The sequence below is a fragment of the Martes martes genome (genome assembly GCF_963455335.1).
Source record: "Martes martes genome assembly, chromosome: 10".
Taxonomy (NCBI): domain Eukaryota; kingdom Metazoa; phylum Chordata; class Mammalia; order Carnivora; family Mustelidae; genus Martes; species Martes martes.
The window spans coordinates 95,196,500-95,219,138 of record NC_137898.1 but is presented as its reverse complement, the minus strand read 5'-3'; the positions used below and the strand labels follow the sequence as shown (position 1 = coordinate 95,219,138).

Sequence of the window (22,639 nt, the reverse complement as noted above, 5' to 3'; positions counted from 1 at the left end):
GAGCAGACGATCGGTACATAATGGGGGGAAAAGGACACAGTGAAATGACACACCAGGAGCGGGGGCGGAGTTTGATGCTAAAACAAAAAACCACAGAGAATTCTAAGACCAGAAGGAACAGAGGAGGCCTGTCCAATGTCATGCTCACTGAGCCCAGGGAAGATCCCATTCCCAGGCTGGGGGTGGTGGTGGTGAGGGCTGTCACCGGGAGATATGGGGACTCTGGGAAGACCAAGTGACAGGCACCGAGCTCCGCCCGCATGGACAGATGGCAGCTTCTGGGCTGTGGGGTTGAGTCAGAGGAAGCATGCAGCAGGGGCAGGCGGGAGAGAGCACGCGGAACCGAGCTGGTTCTACGGCAAGAGGGAACCGCATGTGTTTGGAAAGCAGTCTGGAAAACTGAAAGGAGCTCTGATTACGGCTCCGGGTAAATCGGGTTGAAGTGCCAGCTCTGTGGTGGGGGACTGTGCTGGAGATCTGTTGTGAGGGTTCACGAGATGCTCCTATGTCCTCTGACTTCCTGGGGAAGCGACATCAGGCAGGACTATTGTTGGTGACTGGGTAGGTCATACAAGTTCAGAACGACTCAAGGTTAGGGGGGATGCATAACTCCTGAACGGTAAGGCAATTTTATATATATATTTATATATTTATATTTATACGTCTCAATATATAAAGGCATTTTTTATAAATAAAATACAATAAGAGGGATAACACTTAAAACAGCGTTACTAATAATATAAATAAAAGCAGTCCACAGTAAGATTGCCCTAAAGGTAAAGTCATCTTCTCTTCCTAGTGCACAAATCCCATATTCAAACTCAATCTTTAAAAGCAGTTTATGACCCAAGGCTCATGCTAGTACACTTGTGTTTCCTGAATCAAAATGACTGCCCACAAACGTCTGCTCCCCAGTTTTCTAAAACTCCCTTTGTGACAGCACGGCTGTGTCTCAGTTGGCAAAACATGGTATGTTTTCATATTCTGTGCACAAGGACTCTGTCCTTTGCTAGTCACAGAAGTAAAGGATGCAGCTATCCCCCTGCAAAGCTAATGGCATCTACACCACGGAAAGAATAAATCCAGTATACTCTCAGTATGGCGATCTGGAATGCAGTACTCGATTCTACAGCATCCCTAATACCTGACCCTGAAATTACACTCACTACATTCTACTCAAAGTCATTCTTGCAGAGTGACCCACCTCAAACAGCGTACTTCGCTAACAGCTCTACTTATAAGATACGTAGGCATACATAAGGGAATACTGATGCATTTACAGAAACAGTTGATTAACATAGTATTCTAGTCTATTTCACTGCAATTCTGAGGAACTGTGAACTTTTCTTATTTATTGCTGAACTGCTCGACTCTACATAAAGAGAATCATTTTCTATTTTTTTCCCCCAAAGGGATGCACAATCCAAAAACAAGCAGTCATCCATTGAAGTTTGACTCAAGCTATTAAAATAGCTATTAAATAGGAGTAGTGTTTTTTTGTGTGTAGGATTTTTTTTTTTTTTTTTTTTTTTTTTGATGTGGAGAAGAAAGGCCTTCCCAAGGCAGCTGCAAATGTCCTTGTCACTCAGAGGGAGCAGTAACTGTGATTTATGGGCTCCACTAACTACACTAACCAAAGCTTCAGGTGTGTGTTTACAATGACGACATTCTGAAAAAAGTCAGGAAATTTCAAACCATACCCCTTTCCCTCCAAATTAAATCTTTTCTGACACTCACATCGTCCAAGTATTGCCCATGCTGGAAGCTTGAAAAATAGTAATTTTCAGGTGGTGTGACACCGGGAGCACAATGGGGCTCTTTCTTTCCAAGTCTACTTTCTTTCCACTTTAAACTCATTTTGTTCCTACTCTTAGAAACAGTCAAAATGAGCCCTACAGTGACAATTTAATAAGCCAACCCAATTTTGATGCAGTGGGACCTGAGGGCTATCTTTTTCTCTCTAGCCTTGATCCCCTGTCTATATACCCCATAGACCTTAACTTCAACCATGATCATGACACCATCTGTGACTACTGCCTAGAAAACTGAACATCATTTGTGCCCGTGTAAAGACAGAAAGCCAACAGGTCACCTATCACTTCTGTGGAAGGCACTCAAATTCATAAGACACCTGCTATTACAAACACTAAGTTACCACCAAGCGTGACTTCAAATGTTCTCAGGAAGTCTGATAACACAATACACCAAAAGACAGCTTTCCATCTGAAAACTTCAGTTCCCTCTTAGCCGAACTGGCCAATAGGCTGGATCCTTGCAGGAGGAGCTCTTTTGGTCACTGAGGTTCTCGGAAACATGGAATGATGCCACCACTCTCAGATGATTGAAAACTACGCAAAACTAGGTTGCTTCCTACCGAGGGGGAGGAAGGAAGAGGGAAATTTTAAGGCATAAATAATATAAAAGGGCACACATTTTAAGATACATTCATAGGACATTACTACTACAAAAAAATAAATAATGATTTTCTCTGATTTGAATTCATGTCCTTCACACAGTCCATCCCCAGGCCTGTTTTGTGCAGTTACTGGCTTGAAGTAGGAACATGACTGGTCGTTTGCACACCCTCAGGTTTCTTGAGGTTGCTGAAGGACCCCTGCAGGGCTGTCTAAAGGAATGCCAGGAGGAGACCAGGTGGTCTTTTCAGTACAGTCCTTGGACACATGAGGCAAAATAAGAGGATTCCAACTTAAAATTTTGTTCTCTGTTTCTGAATGGACACAGCTGTCTCCTGAAAAACACAGAGGTTTGGGAGCATTATGAAATCAGAAAGGCGGATTTTTACACAACAGTCTCACAACATTACTTTGAGCAATAAAGAAGAGTAATGAGCAAATGTGGAGCCCAGTTATGTTCAGTTTGACTTTGAGAAAGAAAGTAGGTGTTAGAGATTTAAAATAAGGTTGAGCTCTCATGAACAGCTGTATAATTCACCTCGGGGCTAAAGCAAACCCCTTAAAACCCCACAAATAAGCATTTTAAGGAAAGGCAACAACTCCAGAAGCAATTCAAATGATAAAAGAGGCCCGTGATGATACAATACATTCTTTCAGCAACTCTACTGTTCAGGCACAAACCCAATCAAACCCCCTTGGATTTATTCTCCAAACTGTAATGGGATTAACATCCTGAGATGAAGGATATGAATAACAGAATTTCACAGAATTCCTTATACAGTCAACTTTTTTGAAGTACCCAATACCCCCCACCCAGTATTTAAGAAATATGTGACTTGATCACAGAGAGAACGTCCTGAAAGCAACTGCCCTCATACAGATCTTACCTAACTAAAGACCAGCTAGAAACTCAAGATTTATAATGTCGCCTAGTACCTCTGTTGAACTCTGCTGTATCTTCTGTGCACTCAGAGTTGATCTCACTCCTACTGTCCTGACAGCAAGTATGCTGGGCAGGTCTCGGCGCCATGTCATCTTTGAAGTCCTCTTCAGGCGACTGGCCACAGTCGGACACTGTGGAAGCCAGACATGCAGGCATCTTCATGTGACCGAGGGGCTTCATTTCCAAACCATCCTGAGGATAAGGTGTTACCACTGGGACCACAGGAAGGGGGCTGCTGCTGAAAGTGCTGTTAGTTTTCGTGAAACACCTAGAAAATACAACCCAAAAAACCAGGATTGTGTCTAGAGGGATTAATAATTAAAAGACACTTATTTTGAAATATCATTTGGTATTTTGTAGTCCAAGGTTCTTAAGATTAGTGCTTAAAAATAATGAAATGATTCACTATGATTTGATATAGTAAGAACTCAAAAATTACAGTTAAAATGGAATACAGCAGGAGAATGCACCAGTTAAGAATAAAACCATATATGGGGGCGTCTGGGTGGCGCAACTGGTTAAGCATCCGACTCTTGGTTTCAGCTCAGGTCATGCTCTCAGGGTCAAGATCTCATGGTCATGAGATCAAGCCCTGCACCAGGCTCCATTCTGAGCATGGAGTCTATTTAAGACTCTCTCTCCTTCTCCCTCTGTCCCTCCCCTCCCCTAATAAATAAATACATCTTAAAAAAATAAATAAAACCATATGTGAGGACCTATCTCACAGGCCTCCTTTGCCTTGGTCCGTGTCTGACGGTGTCTTCCTTTTTACAACTAATTGGTTCCTGAATATAGCACACAGAAGAAAAAGGCCATTGGCCACTGGAAGAAATAGGGGAGAAAAAGAGGAAGAAGAGAACAGAAAGCTAAGAAACCTAGGGCCACATGAGAGGACTAATCTTATGAAAGCCAACAAACACACACTGCTTTGAAATCAGATAATACGTTCCCTCTCACCCTTGGAAAAAACACTACACAGATTAAACATTCAAAATCCAAGTTTTATTTTTAAATTTTTTCTTTGCATAATCAGTTGCTAGAATTTATTAGCACTGAGCATTTCAATCCTGCTCTACGTTTATTTCTTGCCCTCATCTAAGATACGTGTTTTCTTTTCTTCTTTCTGTTCTTCAGATTGGATAATTTCTATTGATCTTCTAGTTCATTGATTCTTTCTTCTACTGTCTCCAATCTGCTGTTAAGCTCATTCAGTAAATTCTTCATTCCAGTTAATTATACCTTTCAGCTTGGAATTTCCATTTGGTCCTTTTTATTGTTTCTGTTTCTCTGCTGCAATCCCTCCTATGTGAATTCATTGTATGTTTATCTTCCTTTAGGTACCTGAACATATTTATAACAGCTGCCTTCAGTTTCTGCCTGCTAATTGTGGTATCTGTGTCACCTCAGGGTCTTTTTCTATTGACATTTTCCTCCTTAAGTATCCTATTTTCCTATTTCTTTACCCATATAGTAGCTTTTTTTTTACTGGCTTTTCCCCCCCTCTAACTTTCTGGTTGTTCTGTTGGTCTTGAACTCCACCCTCTGACACCTTCTGTTTGGGTCCTTGACCCAAGACTGGAGAATGCCCTCCAGCAAAAATCCATGAACTGTCAGACATTGTCTTTCAAGTTAGATTTATTCAGTTTCTGCCTGCTTCTGTTTATTCTCCAATACTTCCAAATGGTCCAGATTTCATCATTATTACCTGTGGATGATCGAGCTAGTCCATCACTAACAGAAGCTGGAATTAGAGAAATATACTTTTTATTTCCACAATTATAAGAAGATTCTCATGAAGACATTTCATTTGGTTTTGATTTGGGCATGTTAGGTAGGAAACACACAGCACTGACTGGTAGTATGATGTAGCTAGGCAAAGTTAGGGAATAAAGGTAAGAATTCTTTGGATTTCCACCTTTTTAACATGGAATATTACATTTCTGGGGCAAATGAAAATCAGTCAAGGAAGTCCATGAAAATGTTACTAGCATCTCTGTTGGTTCAAATTATTGGAAATACTGAATGCTAGCCAGGAAGAAAGATCTGAACCTGCAAGAGAGTAAGATATCTGTCAGAAAACCAGATCCTTAATTTAAGTTAAGTCCAACATTCATTTCAAATAGAGAAATATACTTACTATACCTTTAGTGGAATTCAGACACTTGCCACCTGAAATGAAAGCAAAGTATGTGAGGCATTAATTTGCACAGAATAGTTTGAGTAAAAGACATAGGACTATATTTTAAGTTTTAATAACACAGAAAAAATATACACCTGATTCAAATAAAACCCAACTGTTTCCATGCATGTCTTAAACCAATAAAAAATGAAGGAAGCATTAGTATAGAAGGAAGTTTGCTGGAGACAGAATCAGAGCTTTGGGCTAGACAGATCATGATTCCAGGATAGTATGGTATTCTTTATTTGTCTCATGCTACATCTTATTCTACTCTAAATTTTAAAATCTTCCCTGGGATGCTGGCGAAGGTGAGTACTGATCTCCTGAGCCATTTAGTAATGTCTGTGTTATTGGGTTCTTTCCTTCTTGGATTTTGTCAGGTCTCTTCCACTGTCCCAATACCTAGGGAACCTGAGAATCCCCCTGAATATTTTCAGTTCATCGGGATCAAATACAGACTCTAAGTAAGGTATTTACCCAAAATGTGGGACATGGTCAGAGGCAAAAACAAGAAAAACAAAACAAAAAAATTTAAAAACCACAGAAACCCTACCTTTCTGAATTCAGATACTACTAATAAAAATTTAATGGATATTATCCATTTATATAAATAACCTTACATACAAGAACGCTTTATTTTAAAAGCATTTGCTGAACAACTTCTAAATGTCAGACACTGACGTAGACACTAAAAATATAAAGGTAAATACAGCAGATTTCCAACTTCCAGTCACGCAGAGGAGATGGGACAAGTAAACAAATGGCTACAGTGTGACGTGGGGTTATACCGGAAGATATAAAAGACACTGTCAGCACTCACCTGTGTAAAGGGTAATAGCTGTGTGGCTGGTGAGAAAGAGTACTTTCCATGTGACCAGCTAGAGACCAGTGTCTATTCTTTCCTACGAGTTCAGACTCAACTGTCTTAGAGTCAAGGAAATTACATCAGGTAGCAATTACAGAGCTAGAGAATAAGGAGGATTCTGATTTCCCCAAACCAGAAATATCTCCGATCAGGGGAATCTAGATGGCTACCATGACTTGCTGGAAGTAACTTTTGAAAAATTAAATTGCTGTTTTCTGCTGTTTTCTGGCTATGACTGATTATAGTTTGTATCACGACTCTCCTGCCAAGGAGAAATTTTTACTTTAAATCTGTTGACGTCATCAGAGGGCAACTACCCAAAAAAGGAAGCACCTGAACGGCTGGCTCTCCAGGGAAAAGGTAAATGTTGAACCTGAGTTTCAATACCACTTTTCCTCTTGAGGCATTTGCCCGATTCAGTGCAAAAAGAAACGGCTGAGACATCAAGTAGAAGGTGGTGGCTACAAAGCTAAGATGCTGAGCAGGCCTCCCAGCACATTCATGGCACTGAGAAGATAGAAACTGGAGTTGAGTCTCCTAAAGAGAGAAACACTTTCCGTTGGGACCCTTGAAGATTTACGCTGTACAAATAATGGTGACGTAGAAATAGACAATGCTTTTGTAGCCACGGAAGCTCAGCAGTAAAACAGCTCTGTTCCAGATTGGGGAAAAGTGATGTGCCCCTTGCCAAACTGCCTGCCAAAACCAATCCTTCTGAAGAAAGAACTCCTCCTCCAGAGCCTCTGTGAGTTTTTATACGCACTGCCCAGAATTCATAAGAAACCACCAAGCCTATCAAGAGAAAGGAACGAGGGAAAAATAAGTGATGCATATACTGAGTTACGAGGCAGACTTTGAAAGACCTGGATGCATATATTCACAAAAACAGATGACAAGACGAAGAATTTTAGTAGAGACCTAGACCTACTATTGGGATTTCTACACTAAAAAGTAGAATAACTGAAATTGAGAACTGAATACACGGGGCGATGAGCTAACTGGGCACAGATGAACAGAGGTCCACATACACGAAGCAGGGTCGCACCCCATCCAGACTGAAGTGCAGAGACAAAAAGGATGGGAAATAGAGAAGGAAGCTTAAAAGACATTTGAGGCATAGTGGAAAGTGAAAAGCTCAAAACATATACAGCTGGAGTCTCTCTGAAGGAGAGAAAAGAGAATGGGACAGAAGCCATATTTGGAGACATAAGGGCTAAGAATTTGCTAAAACTGATGAAAGCTCCAGCACGGATATGAGAAGTCCTATGAACCCCAAGCTATTCAGAATAAATACAAAGACAAGTACACTTTCGGATGTGAACAATTACACCGCTGAAAGCAAAACACAATGTGAAAATCATAAAAGCAGCCAGAAGAAACAGACATTATTACTTTGAAAGGGAACAAGCTAACTGCACAGATGACTCTTCACCAGAAATGACAGAAGCAATAATGCGACATGATTAAAGTACAAAAAGAAAGTAACTGCCAACCTAGAATTCAATGAACTGTAAAAAGGATCCTCAAAAAGGAAGATGACCTGAAGACATGTTCAGACCAAAATGCTGGGAGCCTCTGTGACCCTCAGACCTGTTATTATAAGAAATACAAGAAATACCAGAGGCAGTTTTTCACGCTGAAGGAAATGATTGCCAGCAGATGCGAGAAAGGATATACAGAAAGGAAACAGGAGCAACAAAGAAGGGGAGTGTCAGGAATTCTGAATAAATACTGACTTCAAGAAAACAGTAACTGTAATGTCTTAGAGGATTTTAAATATTTGTAGAATGAAAACCTGTAACAAAAATAACATAAAACCCTAGAGAAGGAATGGAGTTAAAATGGTCTAGGAGGGGGATGCCTGGGTGGCTCAGTGGGTTAAGCCACTGCCTTCGGCTTGGGTCATGATCTCGGGGTCCTGGGATCGAGTCCCGCATCGGGCTCTCTGCTCAGCAGGGAGCCTGCTTCCCTCTCTCTCTCTCTCTCTCTCTGTTTGCCTCTCTGCCTACTTGTGATCTCTGTCAAATAAATAAAATCTTAAAAAAAAAAAATGGTCTAGGAGGTAGTAAAGAACTGAGGTAAATGGGACTCTGATTAAAGTCATAGTATCCAGCACCACGCACATAGTTCATGGCACAAAGCAGGACCTCGAAAATGTTGAACTAATAAGCATTAAAACATTAGATTTTGGGATGCCTGGGTGACTCAGTCGTTAAGCGTCGGCCTTTGGCTCAGGTCATGATCCCAGGGTCCTGGGATCGAGCCCTGCATTGGGCTCCTTGCTCAGTGGGGAGCCTGCTTCTCTCTCTCCCTCTGCCTGCTGCTCCCCCTGCTTGTGCTCTCTCTTTCTGTCTGTCAAATAAATAAAATCTTAAAAAAAATCAGATTTTTTTAAATATCCTTTTTCTTAAGCAATAAATTCATTATCAGGGGCACGGAGGGGCCATGACTAAACTAATTGGAAAATACCTGTAATACCTTGTTAATGCCCAGTACTAAGGTGAGACATGTCCACTAAAGGGAGAATGAACAGATACACTTACCCTCGAAGATTTTTGTATCCCTGCAGTAGTTATCTGTGTCCTCATTCAACACTGGCTCTGTTGTCTGGGTTTTCTTTTATCTGTTGGTTGGTTTCAAAGTCGTCTGACTTCAACTTCAATCTCCATGAGGGCAGGCAATGCTTAGCCTCAGTGTCAGAGAAAGCTCTTAAAACAATGAGACATACAACACACAGTCTTGTCCTTTAAAAAAAACAAAAAGCCCGACGATGATGTTGTAAAATTAACTAACTGAGCTTCTGGCTTGATGCCTCATTTCTCTGCAAGAATCTGGAAGTCACAGAGGCCCTAGAAACCCAAAAGACCAAAAAGGGTCATCAGGTCAGAAAGAAAAGTTTTCATTTAAAAGAAGCAAAGTCAAACTGTAAGAAAAAAAAAAAATACTTGCCAGCATTAGAAAAACCAGGGAAGTTCCCTAAAAACAAAATTTTATAAATTAATATTTGTTTGGGTACACAGAAGAAGAATGAAATTTCATAATGTTAACATAAAATAATGAAGACTCACCGAGTAGTAAGAAGCCTTAAATTTTTCTGTTTCTTTCCTTTTAGTTTCTTTTTTCCTGTTCATTTCTTTCATTTAAAGCGAAGGATGAGATTTTTAAATGAAGTGTGGGGGCAGCCCTGACAGTCTGAGTGGGAGGCACCGTTGTGAGGCAGCCGAGGTGAATCACACGGTGGGGCAGACCCAAGGGATGGCCAAGACAGAGGGGCCATGGCCAACTATGATGGATGATAACCTGGTCTTCTGTGCCGGAGCAAACACGCAGATTAAACACAGAAGAGGTTTTAAAAGAAATAACATATATTTCACAACAACAAAAAAAGTACAATTTTACCGTTCCCTATTCTTTGGTATCTATTTTTCAGCAAAGTGAAATAGAGGATGGCAGTAGCTGCTTACTTTGGTTCTGAATCGTGACTCTCCATTCACAGAACGGTGTTGACAGTAAGATCATACTTTTAGTTAGATGACCCACTTTCCAACAGGATACACCAAACTGATTTAAAATTCTCCAGTACACTAAATCCTAACTCCTAATCATCAGGAATTAACCATTTAGATAACCCGATGTAAATAATTTCATTCTATCCCAGGTATCTACAGGTGTTGGCATAAAAATGGCTTCAACTTATGTGCTAAGACACAAGCATAGAGGACAAAGTATACAAAAAGGAATGGGGCACCTGCGTGGCTCGGTCAGTTAAATGTCTGCCTTTGGCTCAGGTCATGATCCTGGAGTGTTGGGATTGAGCCCTGCGTTCTCCCTCTGCTCCTCCGCCCTGCTTGTGTTCTCTCTCTCCTTCGCTCGCTCTCTCTCAAATAAATAAAAATCTTTATATAAAATAAAATTAAAAAAAATATATCATAGCTGTTCTGAATAGAATTAGGAATACAGCATGTGAAAACAATTTTACTGATTAATACCTGAACTAAAATTTCTTTTTTTTTTTTTCAAAGATTTTATTTATTTATTTGACAGAGAGAGTGAGACAGTGAGAGAGAGAACACAAGCAGGGGGAGTGGGAGAGGGAGAAGCAGGCTTCCCGCTGAGCAGGGAGCCTGATGCGGGGGTTGATTCCAGGACCCTGAAATCATGACCTGAGCCGAAGGCAGATATTTAACGACTGAGCCACCCAGGCACCCCCTGAACTAAAATTTCTAAAGCTGTCAGGTAATCACATGAAAGAATATCTATAAAGACCCCAATCTACAGGCAGGGAGAGACAGAACAGGTCAAATGAGTCTATCTGCAAGTATCTGACATTCATCAAGATGCTCTTCCACTGCACATTTTACAGTTCATATAGTCAAAGAGTTTATAATTTCACTGCCTGAGGGTTCCCAGATAATCCTTCAATTGCAGTTATTATTGGCTTAAGGTAGAGTGAAGGTTTTCACGGAGTTGTCTCTGGCTCAATGAAACGACTTCTCTTAATTTTAAGTTTAAAAACATTGAGTAAATAGAACTCTGGGCATCTTGCCATGGACAAAAATATGTGCTAAAACGCATTCAGGTGGTCTGAGACCTGTTAGTTTACCCAGATATGTTTTCAGTTAATAGGACAGACCTGACAAACCTGTAAGACAGAAAAAGGACTATGACAGTGTCATAAACTTGAACCAACCATCTGAGGAGCACACACTAGGAAGTAAGAGATTGGCACAGAATTGCGCTTGGATGAGTGTGTTGCATGAGTATTTCACTAAATGTATTTTGGACATTCCAGAAAAACTACCGAGGACCCCTAAAATATTTTCTAGCGAAGTATTCCATTTCTGTATACCCAGAATTTGATGGGTATACAGAATTTGGATATTTGATAAGCACGATTACGAACAGAATATTACCTGTGTAAGTTTCCTCTTTTGGTTACGGCGAGAGGGCAAAGACTGGCTCTCCGTGAATCTCTTGGATATATGACACATACATTCATGAGTATGTCCTTGAGACTTCTGAAACAGTCACATCTTGGTGGTGGCCTATTTTACTAGTCTGCTCACTTCTGTTTCCTCTTGCCTCAGTGTCTCCGTCAGTTTGCTGACCCAGGCTTATTTTTGGAGGCTCATCAGTTACTACGCAACAGCACCCTGATGACATTCCCCCAGGGCCATGGCTGTCCCCCACTCTCATCGTATACTCTTTACTGGATGCAATGACGCCCGTCTCAGAGTGGGAGCTGCCCTTTGGGAATTAGTTTACTAGTGATTGTCACATAATAGGTGACAATAAATGACTACGTTACTGAACATGACAAGCTCACAGGCACACTATCGTACATATAAAAGACCAAAAAACACTATCCTAACCACCTAACTCCCTGAAAACGGGCCCTTAGTCTCCATCTTATGAGTAGGAAATATAGAACTTCCCCAAAAGGAAGGTGCTGAGCAATTTGAAAAATCAGACACAGGAGCACCTGGATGGCTCAGTCGTTAAGCGTCTGGCTCCGGCTCAGGTCATGATCCCAGAGTCCTGGGATTGAGCCCCGCATTAGACTCCCTTCTTGGTGCTCCCTGCTTCTCCCTCTCCTGCTCCCCCTGCTTGTGTTCTCTCTCCCTTGCTGTGTCTCTGTCAAATAAATGAAATAAAAAAAAAAAAAAATCACAGTGCTTTGAATTTTTTTTCTTAGGGAACGAGGCAAGATTACCACAGATGGGAAAGAAACCAAGTCTTAGGTTTTGTGTGTTTTCTGCCTCTGGTTTTTATGGCTAGTTCTGAAGTAGCTATGTGATCAGCCATAGGAGACAGACTGAGTTTTAAAAGATTCACTTGCTGGGGGAAAGAATTTAGGCATACTCAACAAGTAGTCATTTTCATACTTAACAAACCAGCTGGGTAGCTCAACTCGTAAGCCAGAATGAGCCAGTACTCTAACGAAACGTTCGCATGCTCCTCTCTACACACTATTTTTATCCGCATATATCTGACCCCAGTGGAAGGTTCCCAGTGGGTGAAAGAGTGTCCCCAAGGCCAGCAACACACAGACATTAAAGGTCGTCATCAGGCAAAACCTCGGAGATCATTCATGGTATTTGCGCTTCCTAAGGCACTAACTTTCTTTCTCCTCCTGACCATCAGCCACGTATAGCTTGCACTTTTCCCCCCAGATGGATTATATCCATTTTTCCAAGCTCATTTTTACTTGGCTACTTCCTGCCCACTTCCAATCTCTCTAGGACCCTTAATATCTTGTTCCTTCCTGATGGGACCTCTCCGTTCATCTGTGAATTCCATCAGTGTCCTCTCTACTCTTTTACAAATTATCTAGACTGATGGTAAACAGGCAGGATTTAACGTCAATCCTTTCCCATTAAGCTAGCCAAGCAACTGACAAAAACCCCAGTTGATTACATATCCAGAACCGTGCCACTGCCTTTTAAATTGAGGAGCGGAGGAGAGGAGGAGGAGGATAGAGAGCTTTTGATTTATTTGATTAAAATCTGTTACATTCTTGAAATGCACAAGGATTTCTCAATGAAGTCTTTAGTGGAGGGGATGGACTCCCCACAAAGCCACATTCTATATGCCTCTTTCTAGCTGTCCGTGGTGAGCTATTACAAATCACTCTTAAACCGTGAAAAGCGTTCAGATTAGCTGAATACAGTGAAGCAGGCATTTACAACATGCCACGAGAGCGCGAGAATCAATAAAACTCCGCAGATGGCTGCAACGTACATTCCTTCCCCTCTTACTTGTTCTCACATTTTCACATCAGTACTCCAATTTAGACAATAAAAGCAATGTTTTCTCTCCAGGTAGCTACTGCCAAAACAGAGGGATGATAAAAGGGGTCTAAGGCTGGCACTGACTTGTTTCTTAGGAGCCCACTCTACAAAATACATTTACGTTTCAACCCAAGAAGGCATGGCAGGACACTATGTAGCTAAGATTGCAGGGGGGTCAGGCACCAAGCAAGACTTCCTTAGTTCTTAGGCATCTGTGGAATATAAGATCCACCCTGTGTAAAGGTGAGTTTGATGTGGGGTCTAGAAGGATGACTCCCAAGGGTATGTGCTAAGGGGTAAGCAGTTTCTCCTCATCTCCTGCAGTGATTCCTAGCTCAGTGGTTGCACCAAGTTACCTAGATAACCCTTGCCTGCCTCCTCAACCAATCCCTCGTATCTTTTTCTTTTTTTTTTTTTTTAATTGGCATCTTCTAAATCTCGCAAACCTATCTACTTCTCTTCTTGTCTACTGGAACAATACTAGCACCCAGCTTCTGCTCTGAGCTACTGCAATAGCCATCTGACTGGTCCCCTGTATCTTCTCTTGCCCCATCCAATTTATTCTCCAAACTCTATCCAGAATGTTCTAGCAAAATGCTAGCCTACTTAAAATCTCTTGCTGACTCACCATGGCTCTGCATGACCTGGTTTTGCTCACCATTTACCTCTGGCTCCTTCACTTGTGAGGTTCCTGCCACATTAGTCGTCCTGAAGCTCTGTATGAATCCTGGCATTCTGCTTACAGATTTTGCGTATGTGGTACCGTGTCTTTGCCTGGAAAGTTTTAAACCTATCCCCTCCTCTTTCACCTAGTTTTACAAATTCTTCACAGCTTCAGAGCAAAATGTCACATGCTTGGGAAGGCTGTTCTTTTCTAATACATTCTTTACTTTTCCTTTAAAACATCCAGTTTTAAGTATATAGTCATTTTTATGACTTATCTGTATCCTTTTGAAAAAAGGTATGTCTCCCCATCAAACTATAAGCTCAAAACCAGGCAGGGACAATGCCTAGTTTGCTTACTATGTCCCAGGACCTAGGTGGGTGTCCAGCCCACTACAGACTTGCAACAAATGTTTGCTGAATGAATAAATGAACGCTTTTTCCTTTCACTCTCCTTATGCTATCTTACCCCTTTATCATCTCCTCAAAGACATTTCAAATAACAACACCAGGACCTGACGCTTTATTATTATTATTTTAATGTAGGCTCAACACCCAGTGTGGATCCTAATGTGGGGCTTGAACCCATGCCCCTGATATCAAGACCTGACCTGAAACCAAGAGTCGGATGCTTAACCTACTGAACCACTCAGGTGCTCCTTCTCAAAGACAGTTCAAGCCCACAAGCAAAAAATAATAAAAAAGAGACTGCCTTATAATAAGGATAGCTAATCACTTTAAATAATTATGAAATAGGGCAAAACAACACCTTAAATAACTAAAAATAATCAGCCATGGCTACTGTCTCCCTTGGAGATCTCACCCATATTTAAGTTCTATCACTTAGATGCAAATAACTCCCGAATATGTCCATAGTCCTGATCTGCCCCCTGAACCCAACACCAGCACTTTCATCTGTCTCCTTGGCTTAGGCAGCCGACCAGCACTTGGACCTCTAAATGCCCAAAACCAAATCCGTCCCTTTTTCTCAATATGTCATTTTATTAAGTTCCCCCATCTGTCCGTCCTTCCTTCCTTTTTTCCAAGATTGTATTTATTTATTTGAGAGAGACAGTGTGAGCAAACACGAGTTGGGGGGGGGGAGACGGAGAGGGAGAAGCAGACTCTTCACTGAGCAGCGAGCCCGACATGGGGCTCGATCCCAGGACCCTGGATCATGACCTGAGCTGAAGGCAGACGCTTAAGCCACTGACCCACCCAGGCGCCCCTTATGTTCCTCATTTCTATGACTATTACCATGGCAATTACCATGCCATCCATGCTTGAAACTTTCTATTCATTTTGAATCTCCTTTATTTTTCTAGATCCCTATCAGTCAACGGCCAAGTCCTAAAGAGTCCCACTCTAGGGGCACCTGGGTGGCTCAGTCAGTTAAGCATCTGACTCTTGATTTTGGCTCAGGTCATGATCTCAGGATCACAGATCGAGACCCACGTTGGGGTCCACATTCAGTGGGGAATGTACTTGAGATTCTGTCTCTCGCTCTCCCTCTGCCCCTTCCCACCCCTCTCTCGCATAAACAAATAAGCTTTAAAAAAAAAAAAAAGATTCCCACACTAGAACCTCCCCCATCTCTTCCCTTCTGTACCAGTTCCTTGCACGAAAGCTAGGGTCTTCATTACAGAAACCATCAGGCTGGTCTCTTCCCTGCAATCCCACTGTGTCCTGCTACCACTAATCAAGTCTAAAGACATCTCTCGAATACAGGGCTCCCCTTCTCAAAAATATTCCAGAGAAATACGATGCAATTAACCCACTGTTTTTCAACATTTAACCAATATCCCCACTTCTGCTTAACATAAAAAAAACTCACATCCCTCCCACACCTTTATTATTGAAACATACATGCCTCGATTAAAAAATACAATATTGCTTAAAAAAAAAATGCTAACCATCATCTGAGCTTTCAGAGAGTCACAATCCCTGATGAGGTTACGATAAGAGAATATGGAAAAAGTTTGAAATACTGCCCGAATTACCAAAATGTGAAAGAGACACAAAGTGAGCAGACGCTGTTGGCAAATGGGCATCGACAGACTTGCGTGATACACGGTAGCCACAAAAACACAGTATCCACAGAGTGTGATAAAGTGAAGATGCACAATAAAACGAGGCACGCCTGTGTTCACCCTTAGGTAAGCCCTCATCTAACGTAACTGACATTATGCCTTTAAGTGTGTCCACCTTAGTTTTCAACGAGCATTCGGAGATGTAAAGGTATTGTTAGTGATGTCAACATTCTAAAAGTGTAAATGCACTAAAATTGTGCTTCTCTACCTCTCAGCGTTCAAAGCTTATTCCCGATTTTGTCAGTTGGGGTATCTTGAGCAAAGAGAGCTGTTTTCAATTTCAAAGTCAAAAGAGTTAGAAGCTTTAAATTTAAGGATTCCAATTTTCCAGAGTTGAAGGTAGGTAGTTACTGATATTTATCTGGCAGATCGCTAAGCATCAAAATCACATAATGGCTCATGGGAGCCAGGGGAGACATCTGGCTAACCGTGGAGGCAACGCAGGCAAGCCAAGACTTGCCCTAAACAGGCAGACACTCATGTAGGAAAGAAGTAAACTTAAGCCAGGGACAAAGAGAAGCTGATTTTCTCAGACTAAAGAGAACACACCTATGTTCCTAGATAAGAGTAAAACCCCCACACATGAAATGCAAGAAGTCATCAACTTGAAAAAGTAATAGAACTATAACTGCCCATTGTCTTAAAAGGGGAAAAAAAACACGTATAACAAAAGCCCCCAATACTATATGCATATACTCACTCACAACACACATTCACCCACACAAATATACAAATGGCCATGAATGCAAGATGGTAGATACCGCTCATAAAAGTTCTTTTAAGGAAATGGGATGTCTTTTTGGTACCAGGATGGTAACTTTGTCATAAAGACGTGATTAGCAGCAAATTACCATCATCTATTATCAGAGTATGTTGGGATGATTTTACATTTCCTAGGGCAATTTTCCATTTTTCAAATAAGGAAATAGCCACAGAGAGATTATGTAACTTTCCCAAGATTGCAGATTTAAGCAGCAGCAAAGCCTATGTCTGTCTGCTTATTCTCAAGCCTGAGGTTCTCCTGTAACATCGCTTTAATGCCAGTGTTGAACTGAGATCTGCCGATGGCCACAATCACATAGAAAAATACGTTACGTCTTTAGGCAATACCATTTGTCTCAATTAGGTCTATTTGATTACTTACCAGGTGTAAGAAACATCTTTAGCATGTTCTTAACAAACTGTGATAAAGCCTATAGCCAGCTCAGGACAAAAATATGGTTTCAATGTTATAAACAACTTAAAATTTAGCTAGGGTCAGACAGAATTTTAAAAATGCAACAAACAACTCAGTACACAAAACAGGCAGATAGCTCTTGCTAACACAGACACCCTAAGATGGGCTAAGTAAAAGATGAGGACAGATCTCCAGAAGTTGTATTGCTTTTGCTACGTGACTCTCAAAACACACGCTGAGAAACGTACTGGTCAATCTGTAGTTGACCAGCTACTTCCAAGTTCTGGTTTTGGTAACTTCCAGACACAGCTCTTAACCTCGTAAATGATTTAAAAAATGTAGGTCCCACTCCATTTCAATAATGAAATACCCAAACTCCAGTCCATACTTTTATTTAATGTACTAACTCTAACACAATTGCTAAATTGTAGAGTTTTAGGGCTGGGGAGGACTTCTGAGACAATGTCACCCAATACCATTGTTATGGGAGAAAAAGGACTAAGGTTTCTGAAGGACACAACTTTAATACAATGGAAAATTTGATACTCTTTTGGAGTTATTATGTATAGAGGCAGCCTGAAAGCTTCCTGGATATTGTCAAAATTGAAATGGACATGTTACTTACATTTTTCTATCTCATGTGAAATATTCTAAGTGCACTTAATGATTTTTTCAAATCCCCCAAATTAAAAGAAAGCTTCAGAAAAAAAAAGCGAGATTTTGCTACTTAATTATCGCAAGGTTTTAAGAATTAAAAAAAAAAAAAAAAAAAGGTACTGAATAAGCCGGTAAGAAAATTTATGAAGACACATTACTTTATACACTTATCCATCCCCTAACATTCAAACACGCTCTCATTCATAACACAGAGTGGAAAAGAACAGGTGAAAAAAGACAAAGTCTGTATATAGAAATGACTCTAAAGATTTCACAAACATCAAAACTTTTAATAACATCTCAGTAGGAAACAGTATCTTTAATACTGTCCATCTATCTCAAGACCCCAAGGCCCAGAAAGGTGAAGATTACAAAGCAGGGCCAAAAAATTAGTAGCAGCCCTCCACTTAAGTCTCTAAATTCTGAGATTTGTAGCCTAGGTACTGTCAAGAACCTCCTTGGGCGGAAGGGGCAAAAACAAGAGCCCTACACCATCTTCCCAGCAACCCACACAAACACAGAGCCGTGTACCTGTTGTTGTTCCGACAGTTTCGACAGTTAACGCACTCCAGCGGGTCGGTGCGGGGTACTGCTGTGTACAGTCCACCACCCTGGTCAGGGACGGAAGTACAGGGAGAAAGAGAAACACACATCATGAAGATACCACAGACCTGAAATTGAACAGCCCCAAATGGAAAAGCCAGGCCAGTGATAAACAGCTACACGGTCTACTTCAACCAACCCTCAAACAAGGTTACGCTTATCATTCTTTACCAACGGTTACAAGTGAGTTCCATACAACACTGAAACTACACCTTACAAACTGACTGCCATGGTTTTTTCCATGTATTTTTGTCCTGAAAGGAGCCAAAGAAATGGAGAAATTTAGTCACTTCCCCTTCAGTGGTTCAAATCTACTGGGCCCTAAACACACTGTACGTTAGAACCTCCTGTTCATTTTTACTTTTCTAGCAGTTAAGGAGAGATTTCACGTGATGCCAGTTGGAGAAACAGGGTGGAAGTCTGTTTGAATGATGTCACAAGATAAACCCATCTTCATTTTCCTGTAATTATTTCGATTAGGTCTGTTTACTTGACTCCACTAAGTTTTAAAACACGTTATATTTTTCCAGATGGAGTAGATTCTCAGCCAGCAATGACTTGGAGGGGAGGATTAATATTTTGATGTTGCTTTTGGCGGAAACTGCCCGGCAATTAAGAAAAATGCCCAGATTAACACATACCTCATTGTAAAACGCTTGCTTGACATATACAATGTCAAGAGTTCTCCACAAATGATGTTCAGAATTGAACCAGCCTTTCGGTCAGAGTAAAAATTCTGCTTTCAGATGAAAAACAGCAGAACCGAGTCTGATAAGGGTGGGAGAGGTTGTCACACTGCACCCAAACCCAGGGCAGTTCTTCAAGGTTAAGGAAAGTTCAGGCAATTGTTTTTCCCAGAATACTTTCCATTTCCATTCATCTCGTAACAACAGCCAGAATCTAAGCAAACCAAAAGTACTGAAAACGTCCCTCAACATTCTTGATCCAACTAGCAACAGGAATTTTAAAGAAAACATTGCGAGAAAGAATAGCTTCTGTTACGTTCAGTCTGTGAGCAGAAGCTCCAAAGCTTCACAAAATGAAGTCAGCCTACGGGGTAATGTGTTACTTGAATCACCAAACACATCGAAGTTAATTCGATGATTTTTATGATCACCAGTATTTTGAAAATTTCCCCACTTCCTCCCACCCAGAAAAGATAAGAAAACTAATGAGTAAAAACCACAGATGAGAGCCTCCAAAATTGTACACCTGAAGGGGCAACTATTATTTAAATAGTAATTCATTGTTCAAAAAAACCCAAACTGCCGTGTCCAAATCCTCAATCAAACATCAGATTTATTTTTTTTCTTCTTACGGAAACAGCATGTGCTATTCAAACCTTAATGTTCTCTCCTTTCGTTTCTTGGACACTGTTCGTAGTTTGGACTAGGAATGGCGACCAAAAAAGTTTACAAAGTCTGAATATAAGCCATGTCTTTCCACGTAAAATAATGAAATCATTATTCTCTTTTGGTAATGAGATGCACTCAAGCAAACTAGGTATTTTTGTACAATACACTGAAACTAGATCACCCAAAACCCATTAGATGCCCAGCTCTAAGATACAAATATGTATTACAGTTTTGCTTTCCAAATGCCATATTTTAATAAATCTTTGTTGAAGTTGAGGAGGAAAAAACTCTGAACTTTTTCAGATTTTAGCACTCCGTGGGTTATGGCAAAGAGTGCTTGATTACACAATGAGTGCAACCAAACGTATCACCCATTTGATTGAAAAATAACGTGGATGCACAGCCAAACAGTGTAATAAATCAAACTTCCTAATGCAGAGAACCTCTTTAACCAGCATAAATGTAAAATATGCTAGTCATTCTATTCCCATTTCAAAAATTAAACTGTATCACTGAGTTCTCCCTGAAATAAAGCGTTTTTCAAGGTCTATCACTCCTTGTGGCTAAAGAATACTAATGTTATAAAAGGCAAAAATCCCGGGGCACCTGGGTGGTGCAGTCGGTGAAAAACCCGACTTTTGGTTTTGGCCCAGATCATGCTCTCAGGGTTGTGAACTTGAGCCCCGCATCAGGCTCTGCACTTGGGGCAGAGTCTGTTTGAGACTCCCTCTCCCTCTGCCCCTGCACTTCCATTCTCTCTCTCAAATAAATAAATCTTTAAAAAAATAACAAAAAATATAAATAAATAAATAAAAGGCAAAAATCTTATAGGCAACAACCCTACTGCACATGGGACCCAACAAACAAAAGAAACTCACTATAGGTTGGAAGTCACAATCTGGTGGTCTGCAGATAGGTTCCATGTGGCCTATGCAATGCTTCCAAAAATTGGAAGTAGTTGCCAACAGGTAAAAAATCTGGCAATTTTGCCGAGATTTATAAGATATTTTGGAAAAAAAAATCAGAAAACCCAGTAACCGCAGGCCCTCAGTCCTGTGTGCCCATAACTGGCATGAGCTGTAGCTAGGGCTCTCCGGGCTGCGACCACCTCCGCTTGCTTTGCTCAAGTTCACAATCTACCTGGCTCCTCTAAAGCCTAGGAGTTTTCAGACTCTGCTCTAAATAAAGCAAATTTAAATACTGGGTCCACTCTACGCCCAATGGTATTTCAAACTCTCAAGAATAACTTCCAGGGGTGACTGGGTGGCTCAGTGGGTTAAGCCTCTGCCTTCGGCTCAGGTCATGATCTCAGGGTCCTGGGATTGATCCCTGCATTGGGCTCTCTGCTCAGCAGGGAGCCTGCTCCCCTCTCTCTCTCTCTCTCTGCCTGCCTCTCTGCCTACTTGTGATCTCTCTCTCTCTCTGTCAAATAAATAAATAAATCTTAAAAAAAAAAAAAAAAAAGAAGAAGAACTTCCAGCCAGTTCATTAGTGGGATTCCACTTTCACTGTGAAATAATTTTAAAATACAAACCAATGATTTATACATGATGATGAACGTAACTATCACCTGACAACAGAACGCTTACAGAGATTACTCTGGATCACGGCGCTGCTGGTAACACAGACTATTTTCAGTCTAATAAACCCAGGTTTCTATGTTGACAAAAGCCAAGGAGGCTGACCCTGTTCTCGCTCCCTGGCACCACGGGGCATGGGGAGGCTTTATTTATAATTAGGTCTCTTACATTTACTAGGTGACGAGGATGTTCAAAATCCACATGTGTCCTGGTTAGTGAGCTTGTGTGCCCCGAGTAAAGCCCTCCGTTTAAGCTCCCATTCATGATTCCACTGACTCCGTTGGGGATCTTATGGTGAAGATGGGAGCAGCCATTGCTGAGACCGCCATTGCTTATGAAGCTTCCGTGAACGTTCCCATTTATCCGATTTGTGCCAGGCAGAGTAGTATATTCCACCATCTGCCCATTAATATCTGACCCCTGGTAGAGATATCCTGGAGGGTCATACTCTGTTAAGAGAGAACAAAAAGTGGGGGGGAGGTAAGATAATGAAAAAGACAATCTTCTTGCTTAGGCAGTTTTATTAATAAACCCCTAAGAAACTACAAATACACTAAAATAAAATGCCCTAAATGTGTTCACTTAAAGTCTAATTATGAGATAGGCTTTAAGAAAGTTATTGCTCTTTCCTTGTGTGGAGACAGCTAGGAACTCTGAGTTAATTAAGGCTTTGTTAGTGGGAAGAGAAATTAACCAGAGAGAAATTACTCAAGAGAATTCATAAATCGTGCAAGTTGTAACCATCTGAGTACCGGCAACATTAAACGAGAGTGCTTAAACTCCCACACACTTCAAAGTGCCGAGGGAAATTATAAAACAACAACAAAAGGTAGGATATTTTAAATTGTAATAAACAACACTTTTAAATGAAGGAGGGAGCTGTGTATCACTGATAATCAGTTCCTTGGTTCATACAGCCCATGTGGAAATGGTGGGGTAGTAAAGGCAAAAGGCTAATGATTCCATTTCCTTTAATGAAAATACTTAAATAGTTGCCCCCAAATTCCAAATTCCAGGGGCATACTTGCTAGACATATTTAGAAAAAGTGGAACAACCCTTAGGAAATACAGCACTTAAATTGTACAGGACTTGTTGGTGAAGTTTTGATAAATTCTTCAAAGGTCTCAGAGCAGGCCAAGTACCAGATGAGGTGTCCTTCCTCCTGTTACCCAACTTCTTGCACAGGTGAGTTATCGTCGGTATACCTGCTTATCTTTTCCGTTAAACTATAAGCTGACAGGGGTACCTGGGTGGCTCAGTGGGTTAAGCCTCTGTCTTCAGCTCAGGTCATGATCTCACGGTCCTGGGATCAAGCCCCGCA

The 22,639-nt window shown here is 41.1% G+C and overlaps 1 protein-coding gene across 2 annotated transcripts in view; it reads right to left on the bottom strand.

The window, feature by feature from the left end:
• Positions 1-1,534: 1,534 nt before the first annotated feature.
• CDON (cell adhesion associated, oncogene regulated) overlaps positions 1,535-22,639 on the bottom strand; it is a 96,406-nt gene continuing 75,301 nt past the window's right edge. The window contains exons 17-23 of one of the 2 annotated variants that reach the window (XR_013967604.1): positions 21,486-21,766; positions 18,311-18,390; positions 9,470-9,709; positions 9,351-9,377; positions 8,945-9,250; positions 5,500-5,526; positions 4,341-5,406 (exon numbers count right to left, since the gene is read on the bottom strand). Coding sequence is in view for 1 of the 2 variants with exons in the window: in XM_080817697.1 (XP_080673823.1) it covers positions 2,586-2,749; positions 3,351-3,625; positions 18,311-18,390; positions 21,486-21,766 (800 nt within the window). In the remaining variant the exon portion in view is untranslated. Of the gene's footprint in view, positions 2,750-3,350; positions 3,626-4,340; positions 5,407-5,499; positions 5,527-8,944; positions 9,251-9,350; positions 9,378-9,469; positions 9,710-18,310; positions 18,391-21,485; positions 21,767-22,639 lie in introns of those variants that run through there. The other variant, XM_080817697.1, reaches the window with a different exon arrangement.